Source organism: Pantherophis guttatus, chromosome 4 (assembly GCF_059756535.1).
Source record: "Pantherophis guttatus breed Tessera chromosome 4, ASM5975653v1, whole genome shotgun sequence".
Taxonomy (NCBI): domain Eukaryota; kingdom Metazoa; phylum Chordata; class Lepidosauria; order Squamata; family Colubridae; genus Pantherophis; species Pantherophis guttatus.
This window is the reverse complement of record NC_142066.1, coordinates 26,962,435-26,982,283: the sequence shown is the minus strand read 5'-3', so window position 1 is coordinate 26,982,283 and position 19,849 is coordinate 26,962,435. Positions and strand designations below refer to the sequence as shown.

Here is a 19,849-nt window from a genome sequence, read left to right as displayed (position 1 = left end):
TTGAATAGTTTTGCTGGAAGAAAATAAAAATCTTCCTTGTGTTGCAGCATCTCAGGAACGCAAGGTGCATGCATACTTTACATTATAAGGCAGTGTTTCTCAACCTTGGACGCTTGAAGATGGGTGGACTTCAACTCCCAGAATTCCACCCATCTTCAAGCGTCCAAGGTTGAGAAACACTGTTATAAGGGGTTTCACTTGTCCTCTGCAATAGAGCTCTTTACTGGTCAATATAATTAAAACTTAACAGGTTAATATATGAACTTTGTTAATCCTTCTTGCACTTTTTACCAGTAAAGATTAAATCGATGTAAAGTAGAATATAAATAATATGGACGGCTGACAGCAAAGATGTAACCACATTAGAAGGTGAAAAGATCAAAGCTGGCGGCCATTTTGTAAAACGGGTCCATGTCACTTAGATTAAAAAAAAAATAACGGGGAGGAGAAAAAGACAACCGTTACTCGCGCGCGGCCGCTTTGGCATTGGCCAATCAACTTTAGTCTTTAAAAGAATGAGCCCTACGGTCACAGCGCTCGCCAGTCCGCCCAATCAGCAGGCACCACACGTGGGGTCCCTCGTACGGTCCCGCGCACGTCGGGAGCGAGGACTACAGCCCCACCCAATCAATACCTGCCGCCTTCTCCACACCCCTCTTTTCCCCCTCCCGCTCAGAAAGGCTGTGGTGCGGGAGGGGGGAGCGCGCGCGCGCGCGCAGAAGGGGCCAATCAGCGTGCGCGCCGAGGAATCCTCGCGCCGCTGCCTCCTCGCTCTATCCCCCCTCCCACCTCACTCCCCCCGCCCGCGCGACGTTGCTGCTGCTCCCTACTCGCTCCCCCCTCCCTTCCCGACCCCCCCTCTCGGCGAGCTGAACCCCCTCCCCCGCTCGTTACCGCCGCCATGGACCCGAGCAACTGGAGCAGCTTCATCTTCCAGGTAACCCCCCCTTTTTCCTCCACCTTCCCCCTCCCTTCTCCGCAAAAAAAAAAAGGGGGGGGGGAAGCGCGAGGAGGGAAGGACAAGAGAGCGCAAGCTGGAGCTCTAGGCTCCCTACTCACATCCTCCCTGCCCCGCCCCTCCCCTCGGGAATCCCAGCGGGCGGGGGCCCTTGCGCGCGCGGGCCAGCAGGGCGCACTCGGCACGCGCTCCCCCCCCACCGTCCGCCTCGCGCTGCCCCAACGGTCACCTCCCTCCGCCCAGCGTTGCCTTGCACTCTCTCTACCCCCTCATTCTCTACGCTCGCTGTGCCCAGCCCCTCGCGCTTCTCTCCCCCCCCCCGCCAACGGTCACCTCCCTCTCGCGCTTGCTCTGCCCAGCCCCTCGCGCTGCTCCCCCACCTTTTTCTCTGCCAGTTGCTACCTCGGTGCCTCCTCAGCCCCACTCCGAGGGAGCTTCCTTTCCAAAATGCCCCCCTAAAATACGCACGCCTCAGTCTCCTCGCCCTGTCACACACACATAATCCTCTCCTTTCCTGCTACCTCCACACTCCCACCACCCTCGGCCAATATAATGTCCCTTATCCATGTTGGTTCCCTGCTTGTCAGGCCAGTATCCCAGGGGTTTCCACCCCGCATTAGTTTGAACTTGGCCACCCATGCTCAAAAGGTGCTTCCTTCCCATTTTCCGGTCCCCGGTATTTCCTTACCCTCAAGCGCATGCACTTACAGTAGGAGGTGGCTATGGACTACCTTCTGGTGCCAACAGGTGTAGTGTGAATTTCCCACCAGTTTTTTCTTATATTTTTTTTGTATGAATTCTCAAGGGTATATCTCAATTGCCATAGGATAATGCAGAAAAATCCCCAATTCTTCCATCTGACCTAGTAATAGACAGCTGAAGACGTAACTAGTAAAAGGCAAAATGACTCCATTTATTTAGTTTCCAACATTTTGGGTGAATTGGTGGCCAAGCCCAACCCCATGAGAGTTGCCTTAGACTTACCTTAACATGCTGTCCTTTCCTCAACCCACTGAGTTACTTGTCTTAATTTGCTCCCCCTTTTAATTATTTAAACCTGCAATCCATTACCCAACTGCTTTCAAACATACATGTAAATCCCAGATTCTTCCATTTCGCCAATAAAGAGTTAAGATTATATAAATAGGTGTAGATATGCCTAATAAGAGGCACATCTCTTCCATTCATTTACTTCCCCAGTGCTTTGGGAGAAGATGTGTATGTCGTTGGTTAAGCCCTGCCTAAAGTCAGTTGATTGTATTTGCTTTTTCCACCCTCTTTTAACAATTTGTCTTAATTTGCTACCATTTTTAATTCTTGGAACCTCAGTTTTCAGTGTTTATCCAAAGACTAGCCTCTTCCTGTTGTATGCTCCCCTTATTCTTTCATCTAGTAGGAGTGCTGTATTTCTTCCCCAGTACCTGTTCTTTCTGATCAGAAATTCCTCAGCAGAAGACAACCTAGGCCTTCTGTTTTTCAGATAGACCACCACTCAATTTTCAAACCACTTCTAAATGATTCTCCTTTAAATTAACTGTCTTCTTAAGTTTCAGACATTACACTTTAACTTCATCTGCAGCTTTCTCTTTATCCTCCCTCCATTGTAGCCTTATTCTACACTTCAGAAATGTAAGGCACATTTCACACAGCGACTGCCTGTATCTGTTGCTATTTGTTATCTTTTCTGGTCTCCTTATAGAAAATTTTCATATAACTCTATCTCGTATTCTACATAGGATCTCAATTTATTTTGGCCGCAAGCATAATCAACTGCTTTGATATGCTGTTTCATGTGATTTGGATTTGAATGCTAATTGATGTACTTAAATAATATTATAAATTCTTTTTTTCTTCTGCTATTTTTTCATTTCCAACTCAATTGATCAATGTAATTTGTCCATACTTGCATAAAATGCTTAAAATTACTTAGCTCAGATAAAGAAAAGTTTGAGCTTTCTCACAATCCAAAAATTCAATATGGCTGACATTTTCCAAAAAAATTTTTTTTAATTAAATAAGCTTTTATAAGATAAAAACAATACAAAGTTAAAGCGAAATTAAGGTAGAAAAAAAGTGATAAGTAAATAGCAAAGAAAAAATAAAGGAAAGAAAAGGTTATAAAAATGGTTCTGATCTTTACAGCATTGATTGGTTGATTGATTGAATTTATATTGCCTATTTGCCCATGGTGACTCAAGGCGGCTTCCAGAATATAAAACTACATTTAAAACAATAAAAACTTAACAAAAAGAATCAAATAAATTAATATAGTAGAATATAACAAAATCACCACCACCCCCGCCCCGACGACAGCAGATCACACGAGCCATTTAATGGGCCCCATCCTGGGTTTCCCAGGCCTGCTGGCAGAACCAGATCTTCAGCGTCTTCTGGAGGAGTTTAGAATGTGGCCATTCTAAACTCTGGGGGAGATTATAATTGTTATAATTGTATTTATATTTTAACCTGTCTAGGCGTCATGCTACTATCTGGTTTAAGATATTTTATCTTTTGTAATGAACTCCTCTTCTAGTTTAAATCAGTTTTCCTGTGGAATCAATTATTATTTACAATTATTTACAATTATTTCTCTCTATATTGGTTTTGCAGCTGCCTGTCATAAGAATTCTTTTTTAAAAATTAAAATTTCCTGATCTCCTTTATTTTGTTTTTTTAGCAGAGTCATACTCAGAATCCTCTACAGGTTGGGACTGAAATCCAGTCAAGATTTTTTGCTGCTCAGGGCTGTAGTCAAAGTCCTTTCCAGGTAAGCTATTTAGGCAATAAAAGAAAATCAAGTGAGCCTATGGGAAAACAATTGCTAGAAGTAACTGTGTCTCACTATTGCTGGTTAGATTTTTTGTATATCAAAAGTAATTGCACCCTTTTCAAGCCTTTTATTGAAAGTTGTTGCTGTTGCTATAAATGAGTTTTATTATAATTTAGTTATTATTTGAAGTCACTTTTTTTTATACTATTGACTTTGAAATAATCATTAGGCCAAGACTAGTAAAATTTGTGAGAACCAGTTTAGCGTTTAAAGCTTCTGGCTAGAAACTAGGAGCTGTGAATTCTAGTCCCTCTTTAGGCACAAAGCCAGCTGAATGATCCTTGGGCTAGTCATTTTTCTCAGCCCTAGGAAAGAGGCAATGACAGACGACTTCTAAAAAACCTTGCCAAAAAAACTGCAGGGACTAATTCTGAGTATTGGACAGGACTGAACAGAAGAAAAAAAAAGTTTGTAGCATTGTTTTGGATTCGTTCTGTTTTTTTAAATAAAGATTAAAATATTCAATGGGGCTTAACTCCCAATAGAACTACAGCCTAAAAATTTCTGGAAAATGCAAAAAGTTTGATGCTGAGAAATATCTAACAGATGAACGTTGCTCAGCCCTAGGAAAAACTGTCTCCGTGTACTTACTATTCAAACTTGGTTTGAGGTGAAGTACCCAAAAGCACAATACATCTGTAATAGCTGCATCACGTAAGACAGTCAACTGGCGCTTCATTTACCAAGCAGGAATAAACATAGTATCCATACCTTTTCTGCTTAAAGTAGATAAATAGCATGCAAAACAGGAGCTGTCTTTGACCTTGTAGCTGAGATGCCAATTTTTTTTAGGAATAAGTCAAAGTCTACTCACTTTACTCTTCATTCTGTGGTTTGATTGCTTTGGATTTTTACTTGTACCCCACAAGAACAAGTAAGAGTTTTCACCCATGTTTGTGAATGAAAGAGTTTTTTCCCTCATTACAGCTATAATCTTGGAAGATTTAGATTTGTTTATCTTACCATTTTGGCAACCTTTTGTCATGGACAGAGAAGCAAGTAAGATTGTCAAAATCTCAAGTCAATTGTTGTATAATTCTTTTGTTGCTTTTTAAAGATTGTATCTAAATATATTTATTCTTTAAAAAGCACTAAAGCCTACTTGTTAATAATATAGATAACAGATCATCTTCTGAAATTATGTAGGTCAAAGATTATGTAGTGTTTTATGGTCATTTTTTTCTAAGACGTTACTTACATCATTTTAGTGACAGATAATAATTCTTTCCATGTTTCTTGACTATATCTTCCTGAACTCACTGAGATTTATTTCCAATTAAAGTTAGAGGATTGTTCAAAGTTACGAACAAATGTCTGATCTGGATACTTACAGTGGATTAAGAAAGTATTCAGACCTCTTCACTTTTATCAGTTTTGTTATGCTGCAGCCTGATTCTACAGTTGTTGAAATTCATTTTTTTCTCATTAATCTACACTCAGTATTCCATAATTCAAACCCTTCACTCAGTACTTTTTGGCAGCAGTTACAGCCTCAAGTCTTTTTGGAGATGACATGACAAGTTTTGCACACCTGGGGCATTTTCTGCCATTCTTCCTTGCAAATCCTCTCAAGCTCAGTCAGGTTGGATGGCGACCATCGGTGGACAGCTATTTTCAGGTCCCTCCAGAGATGGGAGTTCAATAGGGTTCAAGTAGGGTTGAATAGGGTTCAAGTCAGGGCTTCAGCTGGGCCACTCTAGGACATTCACAGGGTTGTCCGTAAACCATTCCTGTGTTGTCTTGCCTGTGTTCTTAGGATCATCATGTTGGAAATGAACCTTTGGCCCAGTCTGAGGTCCTGAGCGCTGTGGAGCAAATTTTCATTGAGGATATCCCTGTACTTTGCTCCATTCAATTTTCCTTCAACCCTGAACAGTCTTCCAATCCCTGCTGTTGAAAAACAACCACACAGTATGATGCTGCCACCGCCATTCTTCACTTTTGGGATGATTTTGAGCAGGTGATGAGCGGTGCCTGGTTTTCTCCAGACATTACGTTTAGAATTGAGTCCAAACAGTTCAATCTTTGTTTTATCAGACCAGAAAATCTTGTTCCTCACAGTCTGAGAGTCCTTCAGGTGCCTTTTTGCAAACTCCAAATGGGCTTTCATGTGTTTTGCATGGAGGAGAGTCTTCCATCTAGCCACTCTGCTATAAAGCCCAGATCAGTGGAGGGCTTGAGTGATGGTTGTACTTCTGGAACTTTGTCCCGTATCCACACAGGATCTCTGAAGCTCAGTCAGAGTGATCATCGGGTTCTTGGTCACCTCTCTTACTAAGGCCCTTCTCCCTCCATTGCTCAGTTTGACTGGGCACAAACTCTTGGAAAAGTCCTGGTTGTGCCAAACTTCTTCATTTGAGAATTATGAAGGCCACAGTGCTCATAGGAGGCTTCAGTGCAGCAGAAATTTTACTGTAACCTTCCCCAGATCTGTGCCTTGCAGTAATCATGTCTCTGAACTCTGCAGGCAGTTCCTTTGACTTCATGGCTTTTGCTCTGCTACAGTATGCATTGTCAGCTGTGAGGCCTTCTATAGCGAGGTGTGTGCCTTTCCAAATCATGTCCAATCAATTTAATTTACCAGAGGTGGACTCCAATCAAGGCGTAGAAGCATGTCAGTAACGATCAAGAGAAATGGGGGAGGGGGGGTACCAGAGCTAAATCTCAAGTGTTCTTGCAAAGGATCTTAATACTTATGCCAGTGTGATATCTCAGTTTTTTCTTTTTAATAACTTTACAGACATTTCTAAAATTCTGTTTTCACTTTGTCATGAGGTACTGAATGTAGATTAATGAGAAAAAAATGAATTTCAACAAGTGTAGAATCTGGCTGCAGCATAACAAAATTGACAAAAGTGAAGAGGTCTGAATACTTTATGAATGCACGGTATATTGATGATTATATCACCAAACAATAATTTATATATAAATCTATTTAACAAGCAGCATTTTCTCTACTTTTTCACAAGAGTATATATTCAATCCCTCTACATATGTGTTAGAGGAGTTAAAATTATACTACAGTTCCTGTTCCATGCTTTCTGTTGAGTGCTTGGAGCAATAATACTGAAAATCTGTCTTTGAGATAGGTATGGCAGTATTACTGTTCACTTATACCATACCTTGGATTGTCTGGACTTTATTTCTGCTCTTCATTTTAAATCATCAGTACAGATAATATGCAGAATATAATCAGTTCTGGTTCATACCTTATGGTGTGAAGATGCACTTCTTTTGTAAGTATGAAAGGTAAAATAAAATGCCTAAATATGACAACAGTAAATTTCCACATGTTTTTGTTAGAATTGATTGATTTTTGAAACCTATATGAAACCATATACATACTGGTTTAATTTCAGGAGTGCTTTAATCTCAGAACTCCACGCTCTGGGCAATTACAAAGAAATTAAGTAGACTTATTGAAATATGCGTGGCTCAGGATAACCATGCATTTTAAAATGCAACTAATTTTTATCTAGATGGCTTCTCTAAATCTACCTTGTAATAGCTGATCATAATGCTTTGAGGGTTGGCTTTCCCTTACTCATTTTGTCTGTAAATTGTCTGAAATAGTGAGAGCAAGCATGTTTGGGCAACAGCGTAGTCATTTTTATGGAAGCAGTTTCAAGGTGTATTTAATTTTAAAATAGTTTTTGAAACTGAGTCAAAAACTTATTTAACAGCAACAGCATAGACTTGAGAGAATATAATTAATTTTATACTAAGAAAACTATTATGGGCTATAAGGGAGATCACTTTTTATTGAGTATCATTTAAAAATAAATATTTTTAAATTAATTTTTTATTACTATCATTCTTTAGGATAAATTATAAGCAGGTCTATCTTAGAAGATTGAAAGTAAGCTCCTTATCAGTGTGAATGAATGTTTCTGCAGCACTGAGAACATCAAGCTAGAATTAAAAGTGTTTCTCCAGGAAGCTAAAGTTAGTGGCAGGCATTATTTAAATAGAAAAATAATTATAAACTACAGTTTTTTCATAATTCAGGATGCCTGCATTTTCACTTTGCAGTGCAGTACAGTACATAGAAATTCCCAACCATTTGGTAAAAGTATAATAGGTAAGTACTACTATATGAACTTAATCTCTAATTCATAGTACTGAATTTCTCCTCCTTGTAGAGAAAACCATAAGAAAAATAAGATGGTTCTCCCTTGCAGATATTAAAGCATAAATGCATCATTGGGGCATCTGCACAGCTACATGCCCTTAAGTCTACAGTTAAGGCCTTGTGCCATATGTGGATTATTTCTTTAGCTGAACCTTGAACAGAATAAATAATATAGAGATACTTTTCCTACTTATTTCCTGTTTGTGCACACATTAAAACTGATTGCCTCAGTTTAGTGTAGAGAAAGACATTCTCTGGAAAACAAACGGGATAGTACTCAACATACTATATCTTTCTGCTGAACTGTGGAATTACTCCCTCTTCTGCACTGTCATAGACAAAAGCCAGCTAGTTTTCTTCCACTCTTATTCCAGGATATTGCATACATGCTGATTTTGTTCCTTGTATTTATAAACAATCAATTTTAAATTCACATACTGTGTCATCTGTTACGCAATAAGGAAACTATTTTAGTCAGTAGTGGAACAATGTAATACATTCTGGGATCAGAAAAAGGAAATTCTCCACATAGTGGAACCCTCAAATATTAGTATATTAAAACCAAGAATTTGCTTTTATTCTGTTTAGTAGCATATGCTGCATATTGATTAATTCAGCTCTTTCTGCTAGTAAAAACTATGCTTATTTTTGAAGTAAGAATTTACTTATCTTCGTATTTAAATTGCTAGATTACTGTAGGGTTTCAGTATTGATTGTTCATCACTATGTTACTCAATTATACAATCTCTCTTTCTTCAGACTGCCACCACAACTGCTCCTCCCCAACAGACAGCTACCCCCGCTGAGTCCCTCCAAGTGGACCTCCTGCCTGTTTTGGCTGCAGCACAAGAAACAGCAGCTGCAGCTGCTGTGGTTGCTGCTGCCACTGCTTCTGCACCAGCTGCTTCCACAGTAGATACAGCTGCCTTGAAACAGCAGCAGCCTTCTGCCTCTGAAGGTGGGAGTGGGCAGGTAGTGCCATCCACTCAGACCACGCAAGCCCCTACCCCACAGGCAGCTCCTACCAACCCCCAGGCAGCTGAGGCACAGAAGAAACCGAAGAGTAAAGGGCCCTACATCTGTTCCCTGTGTGCTAAAGAATTCAAGAATGGCTACAACCTGCGGCGCCATGAAGCTATACACACAGGAGCAAAAGCTTCTCGCGCTGGACCTGCAACCATGAAGATGCCCACTATGGTTCCCCTCAGCTTGCTTAGCGTTTCTGCCATTGGTGGTACAGCTCCAGCAACACCTGCCCCTACTGAGGGTACTGGAAACACTGCAGGGTCAGGTGCAGGCCTAGTGACCACAACAGCATCAGGCAAACGTATCCGGAAGAACCATGCTTGTGAGATGTGTGGGAAAGCCTTCCGGGATGTCTACCATCTCAATCGGCATAAGTTGTCACATTCAGATGAGAAGCCCTACCAATGTCCTGTCTGCCAGCAACGATTCAAACGGAAGGACCGCATGAGCTATCATGTCCGTTCACATGATGGTGCTGTGCACAAGCCGTACATCTGCAGCCACTGTGGGAAGAGTTTCTCTCGGTATGAGGGAGTTGAGGGTTTAGGGAGGATGCACTTCATATGGGAATTTTTGAAGTGCTTGCATGAGAAATTTGAGAAAAATATTTCCCCTTTTTGGTAAAGACTAAGATACACATACAACATGCCAGACTGACTTAGGAAGGCACAATAATATAAACTGCAAGTTCCCAAATCAGTTTGTGGGCCAGATCAAGCCTTCCTCTACTAACTTCCTCAGATTTCTCTAATACATTGACATAACATTCTAAGAGACACTGATAGACACTTAGTTCTATGGGTCCCCATAATAGCTTCTTAGGAAATCTATGCTTTCTTTTCATCATTAACCTTAGCAACAATTTCCTTATTCTATATAAATTCCAACTGAGAGAAGAATTGTAAAACAAATGTGAGAACACATTTCTCCTTGGTGTGGCTATCAAATGACACTATCAAGTGTGCAACCTTGAAAGCTTCTCAATTACTGCCATAGTTATGGTGGATTCTAAAATCAAAGAATTTATGACACAGTTTTCTGATTATTATGTGCACGAGGCACCAAAAGTGAATTGAGATATCTTGGCAGATTAAGAATTAAGTTTGGAACCTCAGAAAACATAAAAAGATCTATTGAATTTAAAAAGAAATGGGAAAATCATTTTAAACTCATTCCAATGCATACTCATTTTGATATTATCTGAAATTACCTCATCAGATTGATAGTTTGAAATCTTCAAAGGCATTCTAAAAAAGATGCTCTTTAAGTAGTAGATGACTTTTAGAATTTCTGCATATAAAGAAGAAGCCTGTACTAAGACAATATTATGAAGTGGGGGGGACAATTTAAAATTTGTCACTGCTAGCATACTACATTTGGGGAGTCCTTTGTTTTTAGCTCTGAATTCCATGTTAACATGGAATGCCTTACATTTTCCTCAAAATGAGAGTCTGAAAAGATTCCAGGCTGTGATTTTTACATATTAGAAAATATTTTTGGATCAAGCAACAAGCCATGAGGTCAGCTTGTGGGAAAAGGAAATACCACATTTTCAGAACTAAAACCTTGCAAGAGTATCAAGTAATGACATGGTACTGTTTTGGCAACAAGCTTATAAATTTTGTCAATGCACTATGGTTAAAAGATTTAATTACTGCAAAACACTTTAGCACTCCAGGATATTTCAGCAAATACCTGCACAGAAGAAATAGAACCATAAAATAGCAAGAGTCTGGAATACCTTGGACTAAAATACTGAAACTGCTTAATTTAAAACATAGATTGTAAGAAAAATAAATTATTTAACACTGGCATGAACAGAAGTTAGAAATAAATCTCAAATAATAGACCTAGAGTCAGTGCACAATTTCTTCAGTTCAAAATTCGAACTGAAAAAGCACCCAGGATTCAAAATGGACACAAAAGGGAAATTGGGATTTTGAATGGGTCTAAGATTTTGCTTCTAAAGTGTTTGGTAAAATCAACATATACCAAAGAAGTCAGTTTTGATACTGCATACTCTGGAGGCAGTATCTGATACTGCCAAACAGATACTGATGAGATGCACATGGCTCGTGAACTACACTTTTTTACATAAGTTCCAAAGAATAAGGATTTGTGTTTTGCTTTAGAAATGCAAAAATCTTAACCAGGTTGCTGTTTTTCAGACATTCCTACAAACGTTGAATTAAAGAGATACACAGGAAAAATTGTTCCAGCTGATATAAATATTAGCAAATAAAATTAAGAGTTATATTGCTTTTATTTGCACAATAATAGGGATATTAAATTTCTCTGGCTGTTTTGGAAAAAAAGACAATTCTGAATAAAAGTTGTATGTTATGTGGAAGGCAAGGGAAAAATGGATAATAGCAATCAAAAAGGTTGCTGGTACTCAATCTCTTCCTTGGTTTTTATTTGCTACCCTTCCCCCCCCCCCACTATGGAAGTCATGTCCTCACTTTTTAAATATAAGATACTTTAATATTTACAGTATATTCATATTCTGCAAATGCCAAGCATTTGTAATTTTGTACCCCAAATAAATTGCCAGGTTGGTCAATTATTGCATTTTACTTCGAAATCCCTAACAAAAGCTCCTTATAAAAAGAAGAATTAACATACCTATGGTTTGTTTTATAAAAGGAATTGGTTCTTCTGGATTCAAAAATACAAGAGATCTTCACTATTTTTAAACATCCAATTTATAATAATTAAAAATCTATATTAGAAAAGGTCTGATACGTTTGATACTTAAGGGAAGGAGTCAGTGAAACTGCAACTGTGCCTATGATTTTATTTCAGTTTTCCTTTGTTTCACAAACCTGTGAAGGCTATAAATGTGAGAATTGATTATAAAAGTACTTTTTCATTACTGTTATAATTGCATGGTCGCTAAATAAGACAGTCCTGGAATTCAAAATATAGTCTGAAGCAAAAGGAATCGCATAAGACATAGATGATGTACCATTGTCTGCAACGAATCCCTTCTGTTTTTATTTAATACTTATAGTAGACACCATTTGAATCTATTTACAAATTTTTCCCATTATGAATGCTAAAAGCAAAATCTTATCTAAATTAGTTCAACATTAACTAGGTGTAGTTAAGCAGTCTCATTTTTAATAGTAAATGTTCTGACACATGAAAACCATGATGTCCCTCACTTCCAGGATTATGATTTCCAGATTTAATTTGCTCCATATGGGTCCTCCATAAAGCCAAAAGATTTATTCTGCTCTGTTGTCTCGTTAGATTTATTTAATATCTATTTGCCACACAACCATTACAGATTAACCAATCATTTGGTGGATTAATTCCTTATGAATTGTTCATCATATAATAATCTAAATTCTTATTAGTTAATTCTTTAAAGTGTCAGACACATATTTTCCATCACTAATATTATGTATGATGCATATGAGAATTTCCAGAATGGAAAGGCTGAAAGAAGAAAATTCTGAAGGCTGTTCCTATTATATATGTGCTGCTTTTGCAGTTATTAAATATACATGATTCTTCCCAGTTTTAAAAAATGTAATCCTGCTATGAAAGAAATTTACCACTCTGTTATTCCAGTCTTCCCCCAAATGTAAGATATCAGATTCCTCAACGCAAAGTTTGTATGGTGGATAAGTAGAATCACCCCAACCCTGTTTATAGAATAAGAAAACCCATCTCATTTTACTCTTTTTCTTTCCTGCCACAGGCCAGACCATTTGAACAGCCATGTTCGACAAGTCCACTCAACAGAGAGACCCTTCAAATGTGAGGTATTTTTTTCCATTGATAACATTGTTGTACTTATTTATGCTCAAGTGTTCTGGGCAATCTTCCTGATACAAGAGAGAACAAAGATGATGTACACATTAAGGGAATTTTATGCACACTTTAGTCTTTAGCTGTTAAATGCATTAGGCAATGGACCGATAGATATAACATTCATTTATATAATTCTTTCCCCCCTATTTTTACAGACTTGTGAAGCAGCTTTTGCCACTAAGGATCGACTACGTGCTCACACAGTCCGTCATGAGGAAAAGGTGCCATGTCACGTGTGTGGAAAGATGCTGAGTGCTGCCTATATCACAGACCATATGAAAGTACACAGCCAAGGGCCGAATCATGTCTGTGAACTGTGCAACAAAGGTAAGAGAATAGGGCTCAAGACAGGTAACATTTGAACTTAACTGTAAATATACAGTTAAGTTATTTGTACAGTTTTGTACAGTTACAAAATAACTCTTGCTTTTAAAATGTGCTAAGAAGCCCTGTATGCAAATGTGTGCAGGTTTTCTTAACTTTCATTCAGTTTCACTGGAATTTAATTCCAGTAAATTAATTTAATTTTTCAAGTTTTTCCCTTACACTCTTTCCTTCAGGAATCTCTCAGTGATAAATCTCTTTATTCTTGATTAACCTGTTTGAAGGTAAAGTTAAGTTCAACTTGGTTTCTAGGTACTATTCCCAGCCTCAGCCCCCACCCCCAATTTAATATCTGTTCTAGATATTACTTTCCCTTTTTTGGGGGGGGGGATGTTACCTTCAAGTCAGTTTCAAACTCTGGCAACTGCTTGAACAAGTCATTTCAGTTAGTGGGTTGCCATTGCCTTCTTCCTAGAGCTGAGGGAGAATGGCTGGCCTAAATCACCTCATTCACTTCATAACCTAATGCAGTACTAAAATTAGTTTCTCCGTTTCTAATCTATTTGAATATTACTACTTTTCCATAAAAATGAAAATAAGCTGCATAATTTCCATCAACTAGGATACAGCTAAATAACCTCATATAATGACAGGCCAAGGGGTGAGTTCTGGCAAATGCTGTGCGGAAAAAAAAGCTGGATTTAAATACAATTAAAAACATTTAAACATGGAACCAAATTTGCTATCCATGAGTAATTCTGCAAAAATGCATATGAGACCTGTTAAGATTGTCCATAATATATCTTGGAAATACAATATGAATTACTGAAACTGAAATCTCTTAATACGCAAGTATTAATCAGGCTGTCAATTTATATTTGTTTACAATAAGCAAACTGCTTGGCAATACAAGTTTTCTCCCATTTATATGTCAAAACATTTCCCTAGTTTCATTTTGTAAGACACGGAAGAGATTTATATTATGCAGTATAAGTGAAAGATAATGCTTCTTATTCCTATGGATATAGTCCAATGAATTGATAGATTTGTACAAGAAATAATTTTAAGAATGGTTGAAAGGCAATTCCCTAATATCTGCAATGGATGTGTCTGTTCATTAATTAAAATTATTAGACAATGTGCAAATTAAAAATTGTGGAATTTTTAAATTTTAACAGGGCTTTTAATATTTCTCCTGGATTACATTTTTTATTAATGTGTGTTATCCATATATTAATAATAAATATTCATATATATGGAATCTCAGAAACATAAAATAGCAGTTTATTTTTTGTTGTTCAATTTTGGCTCTGAAATTTGTAGTGAATTAAATAATAGAAATACAACATTATAAATTTCTTGTACATTATAAATTTCTACTGACATTCTCTTACCAAAATGTTGAATACCTTCTGTTGAAGGTTTGGTGATTTTATTTAAGTTATTTGTACTATATTGATTTCCTTAGTAGCAAGATGCAGCTGCCCTTAGGGTGGGATGTGCTGTTTCTACAGTGATAACTTGCTTGGTGGCAAGAAACAGCTGTCTTTGGGCTGAGAAGCTGTCTCTGAAATTAAGGAAGCTTGTTGCAATAGATCCTTCACTAAGTTTCAAGACACAGCCACCTCTAAGATGAAGCACAGCCAAGCATTGCAGGACACCGGGTTAACGCTTTCATTAGGCCGGACACTGACCTGGCTGGTTTTTGTCCTTCTCCCCCTCCCGTAGGGTTCACCACAGCGGCCTATCTCAGGGTCCACGCGGTCAAGGACCATGGACTAGCCGCCCCGCGGCTGGAGCGTTTCCTTTGCAAGCTGTGTGGTGTGCACTGCAAGACCCCAGCTCAGCTCAACGGGCATCTGCAGACGCACGCAGGAGAAGGGGCCGCGGCCACTGAGGGCCAACCGCTGCGGTGAAACACTGGCCGGGCCACCAGGCAAGAGCCACTTCCTTCTGTCCTGGGAAGGGGGAGGGGAGGCCCATTTTTCCCCTAGGGTTGTTTAGGCATCCTTATATTTTCAGTGAGAAAAGGGAGAATCCCAGCTCCCTGGGGCAGCTGCATCCTAATTTAGCATCTTTCTGCCAGTTTAAAGTGCTGCGTATAGCAGTATCTGATAGTGTGATTTGACTGATCTTCCTGCAGGTTCATCTTCAGGATTTGAGCTGTAATTTTTAAAAAGCCATACACAATCCATTGAGTGTTGTATTTATCTGAATATTTTTCTGCGGGATTATGGTGTGTTTTTAATGTTAAACCAGGAGGGTTGGGGATATCAACAAATACTTTATGTTATCAACAGATACAAATCCATTGGTAAGTGTTTTAGTTTCTTTTTGCCTTTACAGATGGTTGCTTGTATTATGCATCCTGGACAGATCCATTTTATTTTACATTGTACTTTATAGTTTCCTAATCCAGGCATTTAAGTGATAAACTGAGATTCCGTATTGTCTTCAGGAGGAGGATTAACAGTTAGTGCCAACCTGACCTTATTTAATTAGCATACACAGACTTAACATACTTAATCTGTTCAGCCTTTTAGAATGAAATTTTACCAGGCTGTGGATAAATAGGGTATTTTGGAGAAGGGATAGCTGCATCTCTTCTTTACCTCATTAAACCAGATTACTAAATCTGAACTAGTGTAAAGTAATAAGAGGATGTAGGAAGCCAGATGAAAGCTTGGGCTAATAACAGTAAGAGTTTGAGGTATGAACATTCTGACTTTCTTTTTCTCTTCCTCCACAGGTACGGGTGAGGTCTGCCCCCTCGCTGCAGCCGTCTCAGCTCCACCTCCAGCCGCCGTCACGGTGCTGCCCATGGAGGGAGCTTCGGTTGTGAGCCAAGCCCTCCCCACACAGCCCTGGTGATTTCTGGGAGTGGGGAGACAGAAACCAATCCTCCCAGTCCCATCCCTCTCCCTCACTGGCAGCTGGAACATTCAAGCCCAGATGGATATTCAGTGACCATATATGGGTTTCTAATGTAATGGCAGTTTCATTCATTCTCTCCCCCTGCCTGTGCTCATAAAATAATGGAGCTGGGAAAGCATCTGCTCAGCCAATGAAGTAACTCTTGTTCAGAGGGCCATGAAAAGACTTTGTGCATTTTGAGAGCACCCTCATTTTATTGACTCCCTTACTATTAACTTGTGGCCCTCAGAACAGTCCTGGAAATACATTCATTTCTGTAATCCATGGTCTAAGCCAAATAATGATAATCTTTTATCACAGTAGATCTTGCTTATTCCAGCAGTGCCCCCTGTTGCCCTTAAATGAACTTCACTAAAAGAGTGAGATAATGAGGCAGAATGACTTAGTAAGCTCAGCTCACAGACCAAGGGGGATTGAAGACTGGAATAATTGTGGGATGTAGTATAAGCAGCGTTGCAGGAGAAGGAGTACAGAGTTAGAAATAATGGGTTGGTTGAGGGGTTGACAAAACTTGGGGAACCTACAGAGAAGTTAGAAGGGGTTACAGGTTGGGATTTTGCGGCATCATTGGGTGCCTGGTGCTCATGGCTGGGGTTGTTGGGGCTGCAATGAGATGAGATGGAGAAGGGCTGTATTTTTTTCTCCATGGCTTCAGTGTGGAGTGTTCTCCATTTCTGTGCTGAGAATCTGCTCTGAATTCCCCTCCTTGCCCAGCGCCTCATTCTTCCATGGTGTCTTTTAATGCTCCATTTCCTCAGCTTCTCTCGTGATTCGTGTTCCAAGCGCATCAGCCCTTTGCACCAAGCATTGATGCCCCACCTGCTGAACACCTCCCTTGTTGCATGCAACCCCCACAGTTCGGGGTTAGAGTCTCGCTTTTTTGTATTATATATATTAAAAAAAATCCCCTGACATTTAAAATAACCATCCTTTGTGGTTTTTCTTTTGTTGTTGTTAACACAAATGTAATGAAGCTGTGTCCATCTATATCCACTCTCCCTATTCCTTCTCTCGTAAGCCCCTCCCCTCCCCCTCCTTTCCTCTTCTGTGAGCCCTTTCTGGATCTGTGTCTCAGCAGCAAAAGATTTTAGTAAAACAATTGAAGGGAAAAATCCTCACTTGTGTCTATTTATTGTCAGATTATTTCGGTATCACTTTGTGAAAAAAAAGTATCCCGGTTCCTGACTCCTCTTGCATCTCCTTTTATCATCATATTATCTTGGGACCTTTCATATCTATTTAAAATGTGTAATGGATAAAACATCAGGTTGCATATTTCCATTCTAAGTGAGTTCCTAAACCACTTCCTTGTTTCTTCCAATTACTCATGGGACTGCTTTCTGGGTCATGGCTTAGTGGGTATAGCCTTTATAGGAAAAAGAGCAATTCTGAATGTTTTGGAGCCAAAAATCATGGTGTGATGCAGTTGCTGTGTCTTGGCAAGCCATTAAATGCTGCACTGGAGCTCCACTGTGGTTAGAGTTAATTTGTGGGCTCTTTTCGTCCTTCCTCCTGCAGCAGCCTGGGCAGCTTATAAATAATTGATGAAAAACTGGAACCGAGAGATTTTATATAATTTTCTCCTGAGGAAGCAGGATTCCCCGAAAACATTTTCTGCATCAAACTCCCGCATCAGTTTGCTGAGCTCATTTGGATCCAAAACATAATTCGTCTGTTTTCTCCCATTTTTCTTAGGCTGGTATCCCAGTTTTGCACCCTTGATGGGGCTTTCAGTTCTTTCTAATTTGACCAGGTTTTGATTTGCACTGGGCAGTCCCAGAGGAAATGGTGTCAATTGTTCTGGGACTCTAGTTCTTTGATACTCTCTGCACTTGTAGCTTGTCAATATGAAGTTTTTGGCAAGGAAAGACAGATGGGAAAAATATCGGGGAATATATGGGACTTTCCAGCAACAGCATCATCTCTGCTAATCTCTTGCCCCTGCCAGATCAGCTGATTCTTCATAAAACTCAAACCACAACTACTCCCACCACAGCTTGCATTGAAGAAGCAGGGTCGATGAGACCATTTGACGCGTACTAGTGCAAAGGGAAGGGAAGGGGCATCCTTGCAGACAAAGCTGCCGAGTGAGCAAGTAAGAGGAGGGGGGGAAGGGAGGCGGAGGCTGCATTTTTTCCCATCTACAGTAGCCTCTTGTTCATGGAATGGGAGAAAGGAGGGTTACAGCAGCAAGAGGGAGGGGGTGTGTTGTGTGAGTAAGGGGTGGCATCCATCCTTCCAGCTCTCTCTCTCCACCCCACCTCAACACCTGCCAACCGGACATAGCGAGAAGCGCAGGTAGGAGAATGGGAGACCTTTCTTGGGTCCGGTCTTTCTCTGCACCCACCCCCGCCCCAAACCTCTCACTTCTCTCCTTGTAACAGGAGGTCGGTTGTTGCTGCGGCAAGCGGGCGGGGGAGACCAAAGAACACCAAAGTGAGCTGGGTGTGGGCGAGAGGAATGTGACGCTCGGTGGTAGATGGAGGGGCGTCCTTGGGGGGCATCAGAGTGTGGGAATGTGTCGGGATGCGAATTGAGGGCGGGGGCAGTCAGGAATGCTGGGTGGGCGTGGATCCCATCCTTGGCTGAGGTTCCCTCTGGAGACCAGGAAGACTGAGCAGCAGGTATAAGGGCGGGGTGGGGGGGAGTGCGTGGGAGGAATGAGCTGAAAGAGGAAAGTGGCGGGTTGGTGGAGGCGAGGAGATATCGGCGACGAGAGTCGATTCGGCTGTGTGTGTGTGTGTATATGTGTGTGTGTGTGTGTATGCGCGCGCGCGCGCGCCGCCCGACGAAATGGCTGGGTGGGGGGGAGGGAGAACAGGGTTGGCTCTCTTTGCTCCAAGATGGGTGTGAACTGGGGATGCGGGAAGAGGGTGTGCGAGGAAGTTGGAAACAGATGTAGGGAGCGCTCGGTAATGAAGGCTTTTGACCGAGTTAGGGGTCTTCCAGATAACGTACCATACCTTGAAAAGGGAGAAAGCGAAGGTTGGGACGCGGAGTAAGGCAAGGATCCGATGCACACTTAGTCGCGTGTGTAGAACAGAGAGGGGTAAGGTGACATCAGGGCTTTTCTGAAGGCAGCAAAGTGGGGAGGATAGCGAATGGCCTATAGACCGGAGGAGGGATCAACTTGGTGGAGAGAGCGAGTAGCCACGAGTAAATCAGAAAGGAGAGAAGAGGGAGCGGGGCGGCGGCGGAAAGTAAAGAGAGCCTCTTAAGGAGCTGTCCATGGTAGAAGCCAGATCTGGGAGAGGGTTGAATGACGGAGAAGAAAGGCGTGAAAGCAAAGGGTTTGTAGAAGTGAGTTCACTCTCAAGAGCAGACGGGGAGTGTGGGAGAGAAGAGAAATAGCAGGTTCAAGAGATTTGGGTATTTGGATGATGTTGAGCGATTGATATGTACAATGCCCAGGCAATGGTTATGGGACTATTTGGGAGAAAGGACAGAAGTCAGGACAGGAAAGAGAAAATCGATCGGGAATATATCCATAAAGGGAAGGGAATCAATAAAAGCCATTCAATCTTCTTTAGACAAGAAGGCTTCCAGTCACTGGAGGAGTAGAGAAACAGGCATCTGCTTAGGATAGAAAGCATGTACACAGGTTGGACTCACATCAGCCCCAACCAACCCAGCCAAAAGAGAGAATGGGAGTGGGGAGAGGATATTGAGGATCACAAGTCCTACCTTTGTGTCGAGTGTTTTTTTCTAATAAGGTGAAACTGTTCCAATGTAGAATTGTGCTTTTTCTATGCTAAATGACTTTGGGACCTGTTCTCCATCCCAAATGATAAAAATTAATCTGGTTTTAGAAAACTTGCATAAC

At 40.6% G+C, this 19,849-nt stretch overlaps 2 protein-coding genes across 15 annotated transcripts in view; both read left to right on the top strand.

Moving 5' to 3' along the window:
* The first annotated feature begins 548 nt into the window (after positions 1–548).
* MAZ (MYC associated zinc finger protein) lies at positions 549–17,138 on the top strand. Of its 10 annotated transcripts, none has more exons than XM_034419660.3 (7): positions 587–937; positions 3,639–3,725; positions 8,680–9,470; positions 12,656–12,719; positions 12,924–13,095; positions 14,821–15,028; positions 15,842–17,138. In XM_034419660.3, the coding sequence occupies exons 1-6, from the start codon at positions 902–904 to the stop codon at positions 15,006–15,008; spliced, it is 1,338 nt and encodes a 445-aa protein (XP_034275551.1). In that variant the 5' UTR covers positions 587–901; the 3' UTR covers positions 15,009–15,028; positions 15,842–17,138. The 10 variants fall into 10 exon arrangements, with proteins under 10 accessions (XP_087750004.1, XP_034275552.1, XP_034275551.1 ...); XM_034419659.3 differs by having other exon boundaries at positions 597–937; positions 3,636–3,725; XM_034419656.3 differs by lacking the exon at positions 587–937 and adding an exon at positions 1,003–1,705 and having other exon boundaries at positions 3,636–3,725.
* Positions 17,139–17,878: 740 nt separating this feature from the next.
* PRRT2 (proline rich transmembrane protein 2) overlaps positions 17,879–19,849 on the top strand; it is a 28,236-nt gene continuing 26,265 nt past the window's right edge. The window contains exon 1 of one of the 5 annotated variants that reach the window (XM_034419665.3): positions 17,879–18,121. The gene's annotated coding sequence lies outside the window, so the exon portion shown is untranslated. Of the gene's footprint in view, positions 18,122–18,198; positions 18,325–18,533; positions 18,651–18,873; positions 19,076–19,112; positions 19,327–19,849 lie in introns of those variants that run through there. The other 4 variants (XM_034419664.3, XM_034419667.3, XM_034419666.3 and 1 more) reach the window with 4 other exon arrangements.

What these genes read in the sequence shown, in the direction of transcription:
- MAZ (XM_034419656.3), top strand. Translation starts at nt 1,511, where the DNA reads ATGTCCCTTATCCATGTTGGTTCCCTGCTTGTCAGGCCAGTATCCCAG. An exon ending in CTACCTTCTGGTGCCAACAG is followed by an intron (nt 1,706 to 3,635) that starts GTGTAGTGTGAA and finishes TTGTTTTTTTAG; the next exon opens with CAGAGTCATACTCAGAATCC. An exon ending in GTAGTCAAAGTCCTTTCCAG is followed by an intron (nt 3,726 to 8,679) that starts GTAAGCTATTTA and finishes CTCTTTCTTCAG; the next exon opens with ACTGCCACCACAACTGCTCC.